At 43.3% G+C, this 16,263-nt stretch overlaps 1 protein-coding gene across 1 annotated transcript; it reads left to right on the top strand.

Annotated features, from left to right (window-relative positions):
- The first annotated feature begins 454 nt into the window (after positions 1-454).
- On the top strand, positions 455-9,080 carry USP49 (ubiquitin specific peptidase 49). Its single transcript, XM_006860451.1, has 5 exons — positions 455-1,822; positions 3,387-3,591; positions 7,063-7,171; positions 7,710-7,915; positions 8,893-9,080. The coding sequence occupies exons 1-5, from the start codon at positions 455-457 to the stop codon at positions 9,078-9,080; spliced, it is 2,076 nt and encodes a 691-aa protein (XP_006860513.1).
- The last annotated feature ends 7,183 nt before the right edge of the window (positions 9,081-16,263 follow it).

Genomic DNA, 16,263 nt, shown 5'->3' with positions numbered 1-16,263 from the left:
CATAATGAGATATAGAAGCTTATCAGTTCAGAGATGGTTCTAAATGCAACCTTTCTTTCCCCTGGTAACCAGTTGGGTGCACTGTGATTTTTCCTAAGAAACACAAATCAGTCTCATATGAAAAATCAGCTGATATTCAAGAATGAAAATGAGTTCAGAAAATGGAAGTTTCAAATTGGTGCTATGGGAAAGGCCCCCAATATATTTCATGATCCAGACTCTTAAAGAAATTAACTGCCCTTCTCTTATTCTCAGTCTTGACACCAGATTTGCTATTTTTGTTTTTAGCCTCCTTTCAAAGGAACTAATTTTGAATGGAAAACAAATGAGTCTTGAGTGGGGAATGCCAGTTGGAAGCCCTTTTTTTAGAAAATAACTTGCTGAAAGTTCTTTTTTCTGTCTTTTCTGTGGCCCCTCTTCTGCTAGATTAAAAGAGTGGAGACTGCCCTAAGACATGGATAGATGCAAACATGTGGGGCGGTTGCGGCTTGCCCAGGACCACTCCATTCTGAACCCTCAGAAGTGGTGTTGCATGGAGTGTTCCACCACGGAGTCCGTGTGGGCTTGTTTGAAGTGCTCCCACGTGGCCTGCGGCCGATACATTGAGGATCATGCTCTGAAGCACTTTGAAGAGACTGGACACCCGTTAGCCATGGAAGTCCTGGATCTCTACGTGTTCTGTTACCTGTGCAAGGACTACGTGCTCAATGATAACCCAGAGGGGGACCTGAAGCTGCTGAGAAGCTCCCTCTTGGCAGTCAGGGGCCAGAAGCAGGACCAGCTGGTAAAACGTGGGCGGACCCTGCGGTCCATGGCTTCAGGCGAGGACCTGGTCCAGCTGCAGCGCACTCCTCAGGGACAGCCGCAGATGCTGACGGCTCTGTGGTACCGGCGCCAGCACCTGCTGGCCAAGACGCTGCGGATCTGGTTTGAGAAGAGCTCCCGGGGCCAGGCGAAGCTGGAGCAGCTGCGTCAGAAGGAGGCACTGGAGCGCAAGAAGGAGGCGGCGCGCCAGCGGAGGCTTGAGGTGAAGCGGCGGCTGCTGGAAGAGCTGGCCAGCGCTCCTCCACGCAAGAGTGCCCGACTGCTGCTGCATGCCCCCCGTGACATGGTCAAGACTAAGGCCATGGCCGAGAGGCGCCCCGCTACTCTCCCTACCTCAAGGAAAGCACCCAGCGGCAAACTCAAGCAGCACCGCAAGCCGGCCATGGCCCCAGGTGTCACCGGCCTGCGGAACCTGGGGAACACCTGCTACATGAACTCCATTCTCCAGGTCCTCAGCCACCTCCAGAAGTTCCGAGAATGTTTTTTGAACCTTGATCCTTCCAAAACGGAACAACTGTTTCCCAAAGCAACCAACGGGAAGGCTCAGCTAGCCAGCAAGCCAGCCAGTAGCTCAGCCACTGACGTGTCAGCCAGGAGTGACAAGAGCGACTCGTGGGACCGAGAAGGCCTCTGCTTAAACGGTGGGGCCTCCATCAGCAGGAGCCTAGAGCTCATCCAGAACAAGGAGCCGAGCTCAAAGCACATCTCCCTCTGTCACGAACTGCACACCCTCTTCCGAGTGATGTGGTCTGGGAAGTGGGCCTTGGTGTCGCCCTTCGCCATGCTTCACTCTGTGTGGAGCCTGATCCCTGCCTTCCGGGGCTACGACCAGCAGGATGCGCAGGAATTTCTCTGTGAGCTGTTGCACAAAGTGCAGCAGGAACTCGAGTCAGAGGGGACCACGCACCGCATCCTCATCCCCTTCTCCCAGAGGAAGCTCACCAAGCAAGTCTTAAAAGTGGTGAATACCATCTTTCATGGGCAGCTACTGAGTCAGGTAGGTGTGTGCGCCACCCTCACCCCAACTCTTGCCATCATAGCAGGAGGGAGGCTTGTGTGCTAGAGCTTGGGCTCCCGTGAGTAGCCCCCCTCAGATTATGGGACTAATTAGAAAACACTAAACCAACTGCCCAGTCGATTCTGACTCTTAGGGACTCTGTAGGACAGGCCAGAACTGGCCCGCGGGGTTTCTGAGGCTGTAGTCTAGAGAAACAGACTGCCACACCTGTCCACAGAGGGGCTGCTGGGTTTCACGGTCCACCTTTTGGTTAGCAGTCAAGTTCTTAACTGCTGTGCCACTAGGGTACTTGGATTAGGGTAGCCGCTGTTCCTGCCATTCTGCATATTTGAGGGTAGCCATTGTACTTTTTCATTACCTTGTTCACTACAACGGCATTGTTGGTGAACTTGCCTCCTGTCTTTCTGGCCAGTTTTTTTAGTTAAATTTGCATGTCACTTCATTTTCAGTGGATGTTTTTAACTTTTTAAAAATAATATGGGAAGTAGGGTATTTCACTGTTATAATCCCATGCCTATTGTTGGCATCTATCCTCTGATCAGTTTTTTGGGAAACTGAACACAGTGTGATTATAACCCTGTCCCAAAGTAGTTTAAAGAGCAGTCTTCCTTCCCAGGTCTTCTTAGGCATTTTTCACACATACGAAAGGGAGATGGTTGGAAGGTTGCCAAAGGCCTAAGCAAGCAAGCCTCCTTCCTATTCCCCATTACCCATTCCTTGCCTGAATCTAGGGATGGAAGCAAAGATTCATAGATAAGGTCTTGTGAGAATATGCAGAAAAAGAATTTTTAAAGTAAACAATGGGGATGCAACTCTAGGGGTTCAGACAAAACCTCTGCTACACCTAGATTTTGTGAGTTGGTTTTAAAAGCGTTTTTTAAAGACTGATGAATTGGGATGGAAAGAGGAATTTTGTTTCAGCCTTAGTTTTCTAGTATGTGAAAGGGTGCAAATTCATCAGTACTTTCTCTACCTCTAATGGTCCTTCCTTAAAAAGAGAGGTACATCTGGGAAGGTTGGCATGGGAGAGAAGGTCCAGTTGCACAGTGCTTTGAGGCACTGTAAGCGCAGGGATCCAGGTAGAGGTGCTACAAGGGAAAAAATGGCCAGAGGAGAGGCCAGGTGGACTGTACATGAAATAGCATAGTCAGGGGCAGGAGGAGTATGTGGATGAGGGAAGCAGACAGTGATCTGCAAATTCTCCATCTCAGACTGAGCCTGGGGATGATTCCACCATCATATGCAGTTTATACTACTGCATCAGTGACTGGGAGAGCATGCTTCAGGTGAGGAGCAGGAAACAAAAAAAAGGGATAGGTAATAATCTCCAGCCAGCATCAGATAGTTAGAAATGTATGCCAGAGATGATACGGTCTAATTCTTTTCATTAAAGAATTATATGTATTATTCTAACATTACAATTAATTAAAAATCAAACTCTATGCTTAGTTTTCTCAAGTTACATGTCTTGAATTAAGCGAGCAAAAATCCATGTGGGAAGCATGGAAGTTCTATCTCATGTAAATAAATCTTTTTATTCTAGGTCACATGTATAGCATGCAATTACAAATCCAATACCATTGAACCCTTTTGGGATCTGTCCCTGGAATTCCCTGAGCGCTACCACTGCATAGAAAAGGGATTTGTCCCTTTGAATCAGACAGAGTGCCTGCTCACTGAGATGCTGGCCAAGTTCACAGAGACAGAGGCCCTGGAGGGGAGAATCTACGCTTGTGACCAGTGTAACAGTGAGTGCTGTGTGGATAATGGGGTGGGAGTGTAACTGGAATATCAGTGTAAGGTGCTTCTTTGTCCAGTTTGTCAAAATAACACTGATGATAATGTGTGGGTCTAAGGCATCTTCTAAAAGGGTGTTTTTCTCCCATTTTACTTAAAGCAAGGCCAAATATGTAGGTATTATATACCTAAAGAAAAAACCAGAAACCTAGGGGTTGTGCCTCCTTTGGCCCTTCCTGATTAACATTAGTTGTTGGTGTATTTGGGAGGCCTTTGAAAATGTGGTTCCTGAAGTGAGAATCTAAGAATGTTAGTATTTATCATCAGTGCTATAGGGGCCCTACTTAAATGAGTGGATGTGTAGAGTCTGACAGTTCTTACTCCACCTAGTTGAGGGCTCTGGTATCAGAATGCTTTTGTACTGAATTGATAGATGTTATAGTCTGTCAGAAGGGATGCTAAAAATTGTTACAGTGAGACCAAGAAAACAAGTCTGAAGGTGCATGGTTTAGTGGCAGCTTCAGACATTTTGAGGGGTTTTTTTGTTGCTGTTTTTCCTCCTTCACATTTCAGAGGGTCAGAAGTAATTTCTGTTGTGACTTTCATTTTAAAGTGAAAGCCTTTCCATAGGGTTATGTGGCATCTTACGCACGGCCCCTTTCTGTCTTGCTACATTTCATGCTTCTGCCAACCTAGCATGGAAAGGACATGCAAAAATATTTGAAAGCTTGTGTTTGTTTGCTTTGTATAGCATACAAAGACTTGAAAACTAAGAATATAATGGATTGTGCAGAGAACTAGAAATAATACAAGATTGGGGGGAAGAAATCTTATGATAGCACTTTAATGTATTTGCATATGGGTTTTTTATGTTTTGTTTTGTTTTTGCATATGGTTTTTAAAAACAGGTAGGACAAGCCTGTTCTGCTCTTGGAAGAACCAGGACAAAAAAATCAAAAGGCATGCTTTGATACCATTTGCCATTTTAAAGCAAAAGTTGAAATGCTATCCTTAGTTAACTGTAGGCCCACCTGTCATGTTCCATGTTGAGCTCCAGAGGCAGGCAGGTGAATTTAATTATTTTATTAGTGCAGTATCTGGTCATGTTTTTAGAATGGTGACTCATACGGCTTTTTACTTGTAAGGAGCAAAAGAATGTTAACAGCTTTAACTCCATCATTCTCAGATATGATAGATTAGGCAAGAAATACTTTCATTTATTTTGGGGAAAAAGGAGTGTTTCTCTGGTTGCCAGATGTGCTCATTTTTCACCATGTCTCTAGACAAGTGCAAACAATGGTAGGAGAAGGAAAGCTATGGTGAGGGGTCAAGATGCATTGATTTATTGCTTGTGAAGTTTCAGAACTAGCAGCCTTTTACCTCTTGGTGTAGCCAGCTTAATCAAATGGCGACAGAACTGATCAATCTCAATTGAATCAGTAAGTTCTTTTTCTTTGTGAATTTCATTTTAGGAAAACAAAGCCAGATTCCACATTGTCTTCATCTTGGCTCACACACTCCCTCTGCTGAGGGTGGCAGTCACTGCTAGGGTTCCCAGGCAGTGCTGCAATAATTTTTAAAAATCTGCTAGTGAATAAGAATGTAAAATAAGGCCAGGTTCCTCTTTTAAAATTCTCTTTCTGTTCATGCCCCACATATCACAACCGCCAGCCGTGGAAAAGCTCCTCCTCTGGCACACTCATTCTGCTGCAATCCATTGTGAGAAGCAACAGCTCCGCTTCCTCTTGTCACAAAAAGCTCTGTGATACGTCATCTGGCTGGGATTGGTTACCTTTCCTGAGTGATACAGACAGGACTTGGAATCAGATGCCCAGCTCTTCAGACACTGAGACCCTGATACTAGCAGCTCAGAGGCCAGCAGCAGGCACCACATTGAGTACTTGTTTTATATTCCTGCCCATTCATTGATTTAATTACTATAATAACAGAGCAGTCAACAGAAAAGGCTTTGGATGGAAATTAAGAGAACTTTCCATTACTTATTTGCTGATATTTAGAAATACATTGCCCCCACAATTCAGAAACAAAATTGGAGGGTGAGTACTAACCCTGCTTTGTACCGGGTGACCGTCAGCCTTGTCCTGCATGTCCAGCTCACAGCTAAGAAGCGTGTTTCGTTTTTAGGTCCAGCATAAATTACATAGAACTGACAGTTTATTTTCTAAATAGTTGTATGTGCCATAAGCAAATCATGGGGAAAGAATCTGTTCCAATACTCTGTCCTTTATTAATCCCGAATCCTATTATCTTCATCTGAAAATATATGTATTATCCTCATTTTACTGGTGAGGAAACTGAGTTTCAGAGGTTTAAGTAACTTGTTCAATAGTGTACATCTGGCTGTAAGCAGGAAATAATAGCATTAGGCCTATCCGATTGGGAAGGGAGTGTGAGAAGAGTGCTTTTAAGTTATATTATGGTATGTAACAATTAAGTTGCAAACTTATTCATAAAAGTATAAACCCTAATATATAGACTTCTATATGGTGTGGTGCTGTAGGATAAGCACTGGACCACAAGGTCAGTTTGAACTGCAAGGTCAGTGGTTCAAATACACCAGCCACTCCTCAGAAACCTTATATAGGGTCATTATGAGTCAACCTATTTGAAGGCTATTAATAACAACAACTATATCTGCATGATGTTACATTGACCTATTATATGCCTACCCCACCCCCCAATATCCACTGCCATCGAGTTGATTCCAACTCATAGCAAGCAACCCTATATAGGGTTTCTGAGACTGTAAATCTTTACAAGAGCAGACAGTCTTATCTTGGTCCCATGGAGCAGCTGGTAGGCTTGAACCATTGATTAACTCACAGCGCCACCAGGGCTCCTTTCCTGTTATACCGTATCCCATTTATTAGTCCTTCATATCCTGAACCCATACCAACTTTGGAGTTTTTTGATGGCTGAAATTAGAAAGTAGGTGTGTCAGGATTAGGTTTGGTTGCTTATAACCGTCAACCCAAATAACATTCGTTTAAAATGAGATACAGCTTTATTTCTCTATTATATAAGAGAAGTCAGAAGGCCATTCAGACAGACCCTGGCATGGTGGCCACATGGCCACCAGGGACCCAACTTTCTCTTACTGCTTTCCTGTTCTTGGGCATGGCTTCCATCCTCAAGATTACCTCATGGTCCAAGAGTTTCCAGCATTTACAGAAAGGGAAGGACAAAGGATGAACCTCATAACTGAGTTAGTGCTCCTTCAGCAGCCATCCTGAGTGCCACACAGTCATGTGTGTACTCTCGTTATTTGGCACTTGTATGGCCACACAATGCAAGCATGTGAGGCTGGGAAATGCAGTCTTACAGGTGGTCACATTGCTGTCTTAGGGTCCCAGATTGAAAAATAAGAAGAATGCATATGGTGTGGCAAGTATTGTCTCTGCCATTATGAAGGAAGAATGATGCTCCTGACAACCTGTCTTATACCTTCCCAAACCGTATAGGCAAACGACGAAAATCCAACCCAAAACCCCTTGTTCTGAGTGAAGCTAGAAAGCAGTTAATGATCTACAGACTACCTCAGGTCCTCCGGCTGCACCTTAAAAGATTCAGGTGAGCTTGCTTGGGGAGTCCCAGGAGGCTGAGCTGTGGGAATAGCTGCTTCAAAGGTTTTTGTGAGGGCAAATGTCTTCTTTAGTGTTGGGAGAAGCCTGTTCTCTTGAGACCCTGTACTTTTCTGTGGAGATCCTGTGCCTCACATCCACTGAGCCAAGCAGAGGATGGGGCCTCTGCCCTCACGTCTCGGCTTAATTGGCTGTGCCTGTGCCCTGAATGCCTGTGCACAAAGGTTTTCAAGCCTGGCTTGGGTTTGTGCCACTTCATTGTCAAGATTAACTATAAGAAAAATCTGTGAAAAGAAGAGCAGGCAGTAAGCTTGAAGGAAATTCTTACCTGAATAGCTTGTTTTGCTTCAGAGTATATGGTGGAACATTCACAGCAAATCCATGTGGACAATGAGTACCACCTTTTTATTGATGGGAAAACAAAAGCTGGAAGGTTAGGTTTCCAGAATTTTCCTTGTTCTGTCTACCTCTACTTATGATCACAGATGCCAGTTTTTACTAGTAAGAAGTTTATGTCCATGTCCTAGGTGGTCTGGCCGTAATCATCGAGAGAAGATTGGGGTCCATGTCGTCTTTGACCAGGTATTAACCATGGAACCTTACTGCTGCAGGGACATGCTCTCCTCTCTTGACAAGGAGACCTTTGCCTATGATCTCTCCGCAGTGGTCATGCATCACGGGAAAGGGTTTGGCTCAGGACACTACACAGCCTATTGCTACAACACAGAGGGAGGTGCGTGTGCTTTACTCTGTGGGGTGGGGGAACACGGAAAAGGGTTGGTTTGTCCACCTTCTATTGCTTGCCTTTTATTTCAACTCCATGGTCATCTTCGGGTGAAATTACATACATTAAAATCCAGTGGAAAGAATTATGAAACTTGGATGCAGATTTTTGATATATCACTTTCTAAGTAACAGCACAAGGAATTAAGGGAACAGATATGTAAAGGGCTCAGAACCGTGCCTAGTGTGTAGTAATTGCACCGTCAGTTTTGGAGGTCGGTATTAATGCTACTTCTTTCTGATGATGTGGAAACAGTAGTGCTGCTTAATCTCATGGAGCTACCTACCTGATAGCAGTACTTGATCGTAGATGATAGATACTTGAGAGATAGATAAATCTTATTAGCCGAAGCCCATACATAGTAAAGTTGAGGGCACTGACTGAGTACTTACTATGTCCTGGGCACCATGATAGGTGTGGGGCTACAAGGACCCCTCCAAGCAGCTTCCAGTACTTAGGCTCCAGAGGGATACCTCCCAGCTGCTGCCCTGAGGCAGATGGGCTACGGATGTATTTCCCTTGGGGCAGCCAGAACCTGTGAGCAAGTAAGAATTTTCCTTTATCATTTCCCTTTTTCCATTTTCCCTCTCCTCATCCTTCCTCTTTTCATATCTTAGCCCCTGTTCTCCTGGCTCTCTGTGCAGAAAGTCCTAATGGCAATGAACAAGCCTGAGTAAAATAAGGACCAAAATTCCAGTCAGTCAATATTGTAAACAATGTGACGGTGGGGTTTGGAGGGAAGGGGACCCAGTGGTTACAAAGAAGTCTTGTAGACTCTCTTCTGGTTCCATTTACTTGTCTCTTCCCCCAGCTAAAATAATCAATGGTTGCCTGTATTCAGAATTCCTTTGCCCCTCGTTTTGCCTGCTCATAAAAACTATGAAAGTTGGGTAGTCATTGTCTCTTTCTCTCCTTTGGTGTCCTAGGTTTTTGGGTCCACTGCAATGACTCAAAGCTGAATGTATGCAGTGTGGAAGAAGTGTGCAAAACCCAGGCCTACATCCTTTTTTACACTCAAAGAACAGTGCAGGGCAACAGAAGACTCTCAGAAACCCAACTCCAAGCTCAGGTGCAGCCCAGCAACGATGAGGGCAGACCACGGACATTCCCCTGAGTGGGAGGCTTGTATCAAGAACTGGCTTGTTTTTAAACGATTGGTGTTCGTACATCTTTCCTCTTGTAGGAAATCAGGCTGACTGCAGGAACCGAGTACTAGGTTTGGCTCACTGGGTCTGGAGTAGAAGGTGCCGGGTGACTTGTGCCCTCTCCTAAAATTTATAGTCACTTTCTTTTGAATGGATTTGGAAATTCCCTCCTTTCATAGAACAAATCAAAAGGAGTAACTTCTATGAAGATTCTGAATATAGAGGGACCTGGGTATAGGGGTGGGGGTGGTAAACTGATCTCAGCAAGAGAATCCATGTTTCCTCTCCATTTTGTGATTCCCCTGCAAATCCAGGGCCTCCTGGCAGTCCCAGAATAAGCCTCCCAATGTGAGTAGCCCTGGTCAGAGCATGTGAGGAGGGTCCATGGGCTGGATAGGGTTGTTTCAGTACAGAGTTGAAGTCTAAGGATTTGTTCCCACAAAAGAAATAACCTTTAAAGGTTGGAAAGCGTCCTTTTTCAGGGGCTAACAGTTGAAGAGCGGAGTGAGTTACATGGAGCAATTTTCCCCATGCAAGATGGGAGGTTTTTCAAGTGTCAGCCCTTCCTGGCTACTGCTGTCATCTAATCATTCCGTACTTTAAAGACTGTAGATCATCCCTTCATTCAAAAGAAGGGCCTGTTCACATGGGAAACAACAGGCTAGTATATTTTCTTTGTTGCATGCTGGGCCAAAGGACACTCCTGGCGAAGCAAATCCCGGGTTCAGGTCTTGGCCAAGTACAGGCTTGGGTTTAAATTGGATCAGTTGGAGGTGGGCATGGACAGCTGGCAGTCCAGGGCTATCCAGCTGCTGTCACTCATTGTCACCATGGGGTCGCCCACAGTCTTTCCTACATCTGGAGCTAGAACATTGGTGTTCGCTAGCAGGCTTGGGAAGGAGCTCTGGTAGCATAGTAGCTACAAGTCAGGCTGCTAACCTAACAGTCAGCAGTTGGAAACTACCAGCTGTTCCACAGGAGAAAGATGAGGCTTTCTGCTCCCGTAAAGATTTACGGCCTCGGAAATCCTGTACAGGGTCTCTATGAGTCGGAACCGATTCCACGGTATACCACCACCACCAGGCTTGGGAGTTTTTGCTTTCCTGGGGCTTGGGAATTGCTGAAGCATACCCCCTATGTCCAGTTTGTTGCTGATAGTCAGTCACCCTTACTGATTCTTACCCACACTCAGAGAAAAAATCCAGACAACAGCAAAAGTGGTGTGTCCTTTACCCCAGTGCTGGTAAAATGATCTTTCTTTTTCAATTGGATCAATGTTTTAAGTGGAATGAAATGGCCGTGGAAACCCTCATCCCATCAGGCACCTTCACAATCCTTCACTTAGACTCCCCAGTGAATCTGAACAGCAAACCGTCACTTCACTGTGGTGGTTGCTGCAGTGAGCCTCAGCCTTTCACTATGAATGCTCATCTTTTGACTGAGTGTATCATAATGCTATTTGAATTCAGGTAGAAGTATAATTGTCACTTGAAGGGAGTAGATGTGGAAGGGAGTGTGGGGAGGGGAGGGAAGAGGGGAAAGAGAGGCTGAAGAATGAGGGTGTAGTAGCTTTAGCGATGTTGATGAGCCTCATTTCCTGAGCAGATCTGTAGTTTGCTGTTGACCTCTTTGGAGAGGAATTCTCCCATAGGACCTGCCAGACAGCACTGAGACATGGAGAAAATTCAGACAGAAGATGGCTCGCCTTGATAGGGAAAGAGGAGTGACTATGTTTTAAATTAAACTTGCTTTATCCAACACTGTGAGGTTTCTGTAATATTTAGCTTTTATTTGGAAGCGATAGCGTATGGCATTTTTTTATGCTGTTTGGTTTATATTGTCTACTGCAGGCTGCTTTGTACTAGCTTTGCCCCGGGCTCATCCTCTCCTGGACACTGTTTTAAAGTGTCACAGCTGCCCATGCTGCCAGAGGCTCTGTTGTGAAGGTGTTCTCTCAAGATCCACAGTTTTGTCAGCAGGATGGGTGATGGAAAAGACCATTCACGTAAAAGAAAAAAAAAAAAAACTAAGGAGAGTAAAAAGAAAAGGAAAATAGAAATTGTGCCTCATCTTTCATTGAATTCTATATTTATTATTCTTAAAAAAAGAGAACTTAAAAGATGGAGAACTAATAGAGCATCTACTTCATCCCTCAGGCTATCTAGGGGGAAGTTATTAATAAACATTTAGTGGAAAATGAAAAGATCTTCAAATTTAATTTTTAAAAATAGTTTTATACCAAATGTTATAAGGATTATTAAGCAGATTAAGGACTGTGTCAAAAAGTGCTTAACTTAGCTAAGCACCCATATATCAAATTAATAAAATGATTTAAAATGAGTGGTGTAGAAACCAGTATCCGAGTCCCCACTGAGCTCCACACACGTAGAGACACCCACTGTAGACCGAGGCATTCGGGCCCTCACAGGCAGCAATGGCACTAGATGCTGGTGAGAAGTTATAAGTGGGTTTTTATTGAAGCACTTGCTGCTGCATACGCCAATGGCTGTGGTGAGGAATACATCCTTTTGTCTTTCATTTATTTATATCTTGGCAGTAGGTAAGTTTCTCAGTTGCATCTTTACTTTAAATCGAAGCATTCTAAAGAGAAGATAGTAAGATCCAAGTAGAAGTGAACTCAGTACTGCCAAATCAAACCTAAGATCTCTGAAATGGCCTGCTTCTCTCCCAGTTCTGTTCCAGGAACCTTCTGGCTGGCGTGTTTACTTTCTGCTGTAGCCAGCCTAGATAAATACACCGTGGCCCTCAAAAATTCGAATTTTACCTCAATCTAGCTGACCCTCATATCTGTGGTTCCCTCTGAGATGAGCATCCATGCTAAGTGTTAAAAAAGAAAGAATGCCCTCAGAACTGAAGCTCTTACTAAGTGGTGGGCAGAGCTATTGCCAGCTTTGATCCAACCCTCTCAGGCTGAGGGTGGACATCCCCCCACTGTAAAGAATTTCCAGGTGTCTCTGAAAATGTCATGAATAAAATTGGAACCTGTAGAAATGTTAATGTGTCCTATGGACTCAATAGCAGAGTTTATTTTTGTTGTTAATGACTAGTCTTCTAGAATCAATGATTGTATGTGTTCCCTCTGGCTTGCTTGCAGTACCTTCCATCCAAATGCAAGGGAAGAACCAATGAGGCGGGCTGGCTGGCAGTGCAGCCCAGCCTTGGCCATGCCCCAGTGTAAGCCCGAGAGGTCAATGGCAGTGCAGAATGAGAACGGGGTGGGGGTGGGGAAGTGGGTGGGCTGGCAGGGGAGAAATGGAGTTTTGTCTACTGATAAAGCTTTGTGAACTAATTTTTTACAATTCTGACAATTTGGTGCCTTGTTCTCAATTATGGTTTGCATGGAATTGAAAAAGAGTAAGGGAAAGGATTCCGTCTTGTCATTTCGAGTGGCAAATGGGTCTGTGTCGTGTTTAAATGACAGGCTTTTTGGTATCACAGGCTTTTAAAAAGCATTTCATATCTTTTGTGTGTGAATGCAAATTATTCTTACCAGCAAGTTCTGAAATTTACTGTAATGTCCAAAATCTTTGTATTTGTAATATTCATCAAAATGACTGCCTCTCACAGCAGGCCATGTAACCCATCCTTTCTTACCACACCCCAATTAGGTTTCAAACAATAGCTCAGGCCTTTTCAAGTCAGGCTGGGAGAACTGCCCCTTCCTAAACAACATACTCTCCCTATTAAGATTCTGGGATTTTATCTTATAGAGTGGCGGGGTTGCTTCTCCAGCTGGTTGGGAGAGCACAAATATTCAGAAAAGGCCTTTTCGTTTTTATCAACACAATGACTAATGCTGGGCAACCTAGGGTCGAAGTACCGCAAAAATGGTTCCTCCTCAGATGGTATCTCTTTATTTATTGCACAAATTTTCAGGAAGCAGTGGAAAAACAATCCCCTAGATGTGAACCTTAAGACTATATAAAGCAAACCAGTTCACTGTGTAAGACATAAAGGGAATATAATGCATAAGAGACGGCTGAAAGTCTGTCCTAGTCTCCCAGGCCCTTCCTTGCCCTGATGGAAAGGCGGTGATGAGATCTAGTCTCACCTACGGGCCTGTTTATAGCATGCTTAACACCAAGCACATGAGACTTCACCAAAGGGGTTTTAAAAGCTCACCACTTGAAGCACATTAGATAACTGGGTCCTTCAGCCTACTTACTTGTCTAGTTAGATGAAGTTTTATCTTTAGGGTAAAACTTCCTATTGTCCATTTTGGTTTTGACTAGGTAAGTATGCATCTCCCTGGTGGTTCAGATTCTTTTTTAATTCAGCACCGAAGCTGAAAAGCGCCTTCTATATATAACTGTGAGTTTAGTTTATATCTTTACATGGTTAAATTAACCATTCTGTTTGTCTAGGGCTTTGACTTTAACCACTGTGTACTTACTTGTTCAACCTATACATGGTTGACCACACCACAGCTATCAAGGCAAGCAGCCATTTTTGTGACCTCTTTCATACTTCTGCTGGTGTGTTTCCACTTAAAATCTAAGAGACTTTGCTAGTGCTGTGGGTTAACTAGTCAGGGCTGAAAGATGACATAAAATTGGTTTCCCTTGGTGAGAATGTTATGTGTTGGCAATAGTGAATGCTAGCACTTTCATTTACAAAATTAATGATTATTCATCAAATTTTTGAAAAACCACAGATTTGGCACCTGTATTTGCTTAGCTTTTTAGCTCTTTAAGTTTTAATTAAACCAGTTTAAATGAAACCTTACAGAACCATTTGATTTAAAAACCAACCAATAATAAGCATTATTACCTTAAAGCTAAACCACTACATTTTGAATGAAATTTGAATTACACTTTCTGGAAGCTGTCTTGTCTTAATTCTTGCTGGATTCTGAATTTCAACTTTGGAATTTTTGACCCAATAAGAACTGTTCAAAATTATGAGAAGTTCTAGAAGCAAGCTAAATGATGTGAATTTCATTTGTATAAAAAGCTGACATTTCTTGTCTTAGTAGTGGTCTGATACAGGTCTAATGGGGTTTAGAGTCTATGCTATGGCTTAAAAGTTTTAATCATCATTTGAGGTAAAATGGGAGGATGGTTTGCTCTCATGTATGTGGTTTGCTCTCATATATCCTTCTTCAACATTATAACCAGTAAGATATAAAAACTTTACAGAACATCTGTGGTCTCAGTCAGTGCAAACACAAGGGTCTTGCTTCATGTTAAGGTAATCACAAACCTGAACTCACAAACTCATAGCTCCTTGCTTCTATAAGACAGAATGTGATTAGCGCACAAGAGAATGGTGCTTTAAAAAAAAAGAAAAAGAAACAACATATTTTTAAATGTCATTCTCATACAGCTTTCCTAATAAGATTTGAGCTGACAGGGTCAAAAAAGGACTATTTTGTACTTTTTACCTTTAGTGAACTGATTGCTAGGGACAACATTGTCAGTTATAACAAGAAAACTATTAAGCCACTATGGTGCATTTACACTGATTCTCCTTACAATTAATGTCCTTTAATCAACTTACCACTTCCATAGGAGATTTAACACATAAAAACAGTATTATAAAAGGAAAAAAGGCCTGGGGGGAAATGCCATGGGGAACTTGGTTTAGAACCAAGGACACACTCAAATTGATACCCACTTCTGAAGAGGACAGAGACACTAACAATTTTAAACCAAACAGCTCTACTCATCTCCACCTCTTCCCATGCCAATTCCTTACATTATTCCATTTCCAAAGAATCCAGAGCCCCTGGATAGTGGCACCACCATCAACTTTAGGGTCAAAAACATCCATTTCCTTGTGAAGGAAGCAAATTTCCTCAAGCAGAAGTCACTTTAGTGCCCACCTCCCAGGCTTACTGACATTTTGCCTCCATCTGCACATCACTGCCCTCTTCCTGCTACCAAATTCCACACTGTTACAGCAACAATGCCTCCCTGGTGCCTGGAAAACCCATCCAATGCACTAAAATGCTATGCAACACCAAATGGCTTCTTCCCCCAGTACTGCTCAGAAATGGAAATTTCCTCAAGAATAAACTTCATTCTATGTTAACATCAATATATGGTGGTTAGTTTTTTGTTGTTTCCCCCACCACCACCTCTTTCTTTTAAAAGAAAACAAAGCAAGCCACCTCCATTGCAATCCATGTTTGGGGCTTGTTCCTCTCTCTCTTGAGTGTGAAATATAAATCATGTTTTTATGATTTTTGTAAATCTTGACTTTTTACACCTTGTTTTTGTAAGCGGAAGTTTCTTATTAAAAGAATAAAATGGCCGTGTTTGTGTGCATTCTTTATTTCACGTACTAACAAAATACTATTATAAGTTATTCCTCAGGACAAGAACAAAGATCACTCCTGTAGAAACTTAGAAGCTATGTACACAACTTTACAGAACAGCAGACAACACTTTGGCTGAAGCCTGACTATTGACCAGAGAACACAGTTTTGAGTGAACCCATGGAAGAAATGGAAACCAGACAGAGAAGGAAAGGTGCCCATCTGAATCAATTGTCAGTTGCCTTCAGGGCAAATCTTGTAGAGCCACAGAACTGGAAGCTGTTTTTGGAAGGTTCATGTACAGCGCAGGGTTCCATGTGTCTGCAATCAGATGACAATAGGAGGCATTAACAATGTTAACACTGAAGGGAAATTGGTTAAGAGGCAAATCCCTTCCAACAACTGGAGACACAACCAAAGGATTGCCATCGGATCCCTTTTCTATATAACAAAATCAAAACTAAACCTACTAACGTGAATCAATTTCAACTCCTTGCGACCCTATGTAGTTTCCAAGACTGTAAATGTTTATGGGACCAGATAGCCTCTTTTGTTTTTTTTCTCCGAGCTACTGGTACTTTTAACTGATGACCTTGTGGTTTGCGGTAGAGCGCCTAATCCACAGTGCTATCAGACTTTAGTAGTTTATGAATGTTAAGTGCCATTGAGCCAATTCCGACCCATAGCGACCCTGTGTAGGATTTCCCAGGAGCGACTAGTGATCTCGAACCACCAACCCTGCAGTTCAAACGGCTTTGCGTCTAAAACATTAACCCACAGCGCCACACCAGGGCTCCATAGTTCATGGAAATTCCTTCCTGGTCTCTAGACTTCTAAAACATGCAAGAATAGTGAAGTGCTTACCTAGTTGG

The sequence above is a fragment of the Chrysochloris asiatica genome, unplaced genomic scaffold, assembly GCF_000296735.1.
Source record: "Chrysochloris asiatica unplaced genomic scaffold, ChrAsi1.0 scaffold00038, whole genome shotgun sequence".
Lineage (NCBI taxonomy): Eukaryota > Metazoa > Chordata > Mammalia > Afrosoricida > Chrysochloridae > Chrysochloris > Chrysochloris asiatica.
Note: the sequence above shows the minus strand (reverse complement) of the source record. Positions and strands in the feature narration are given on the sequence as shown.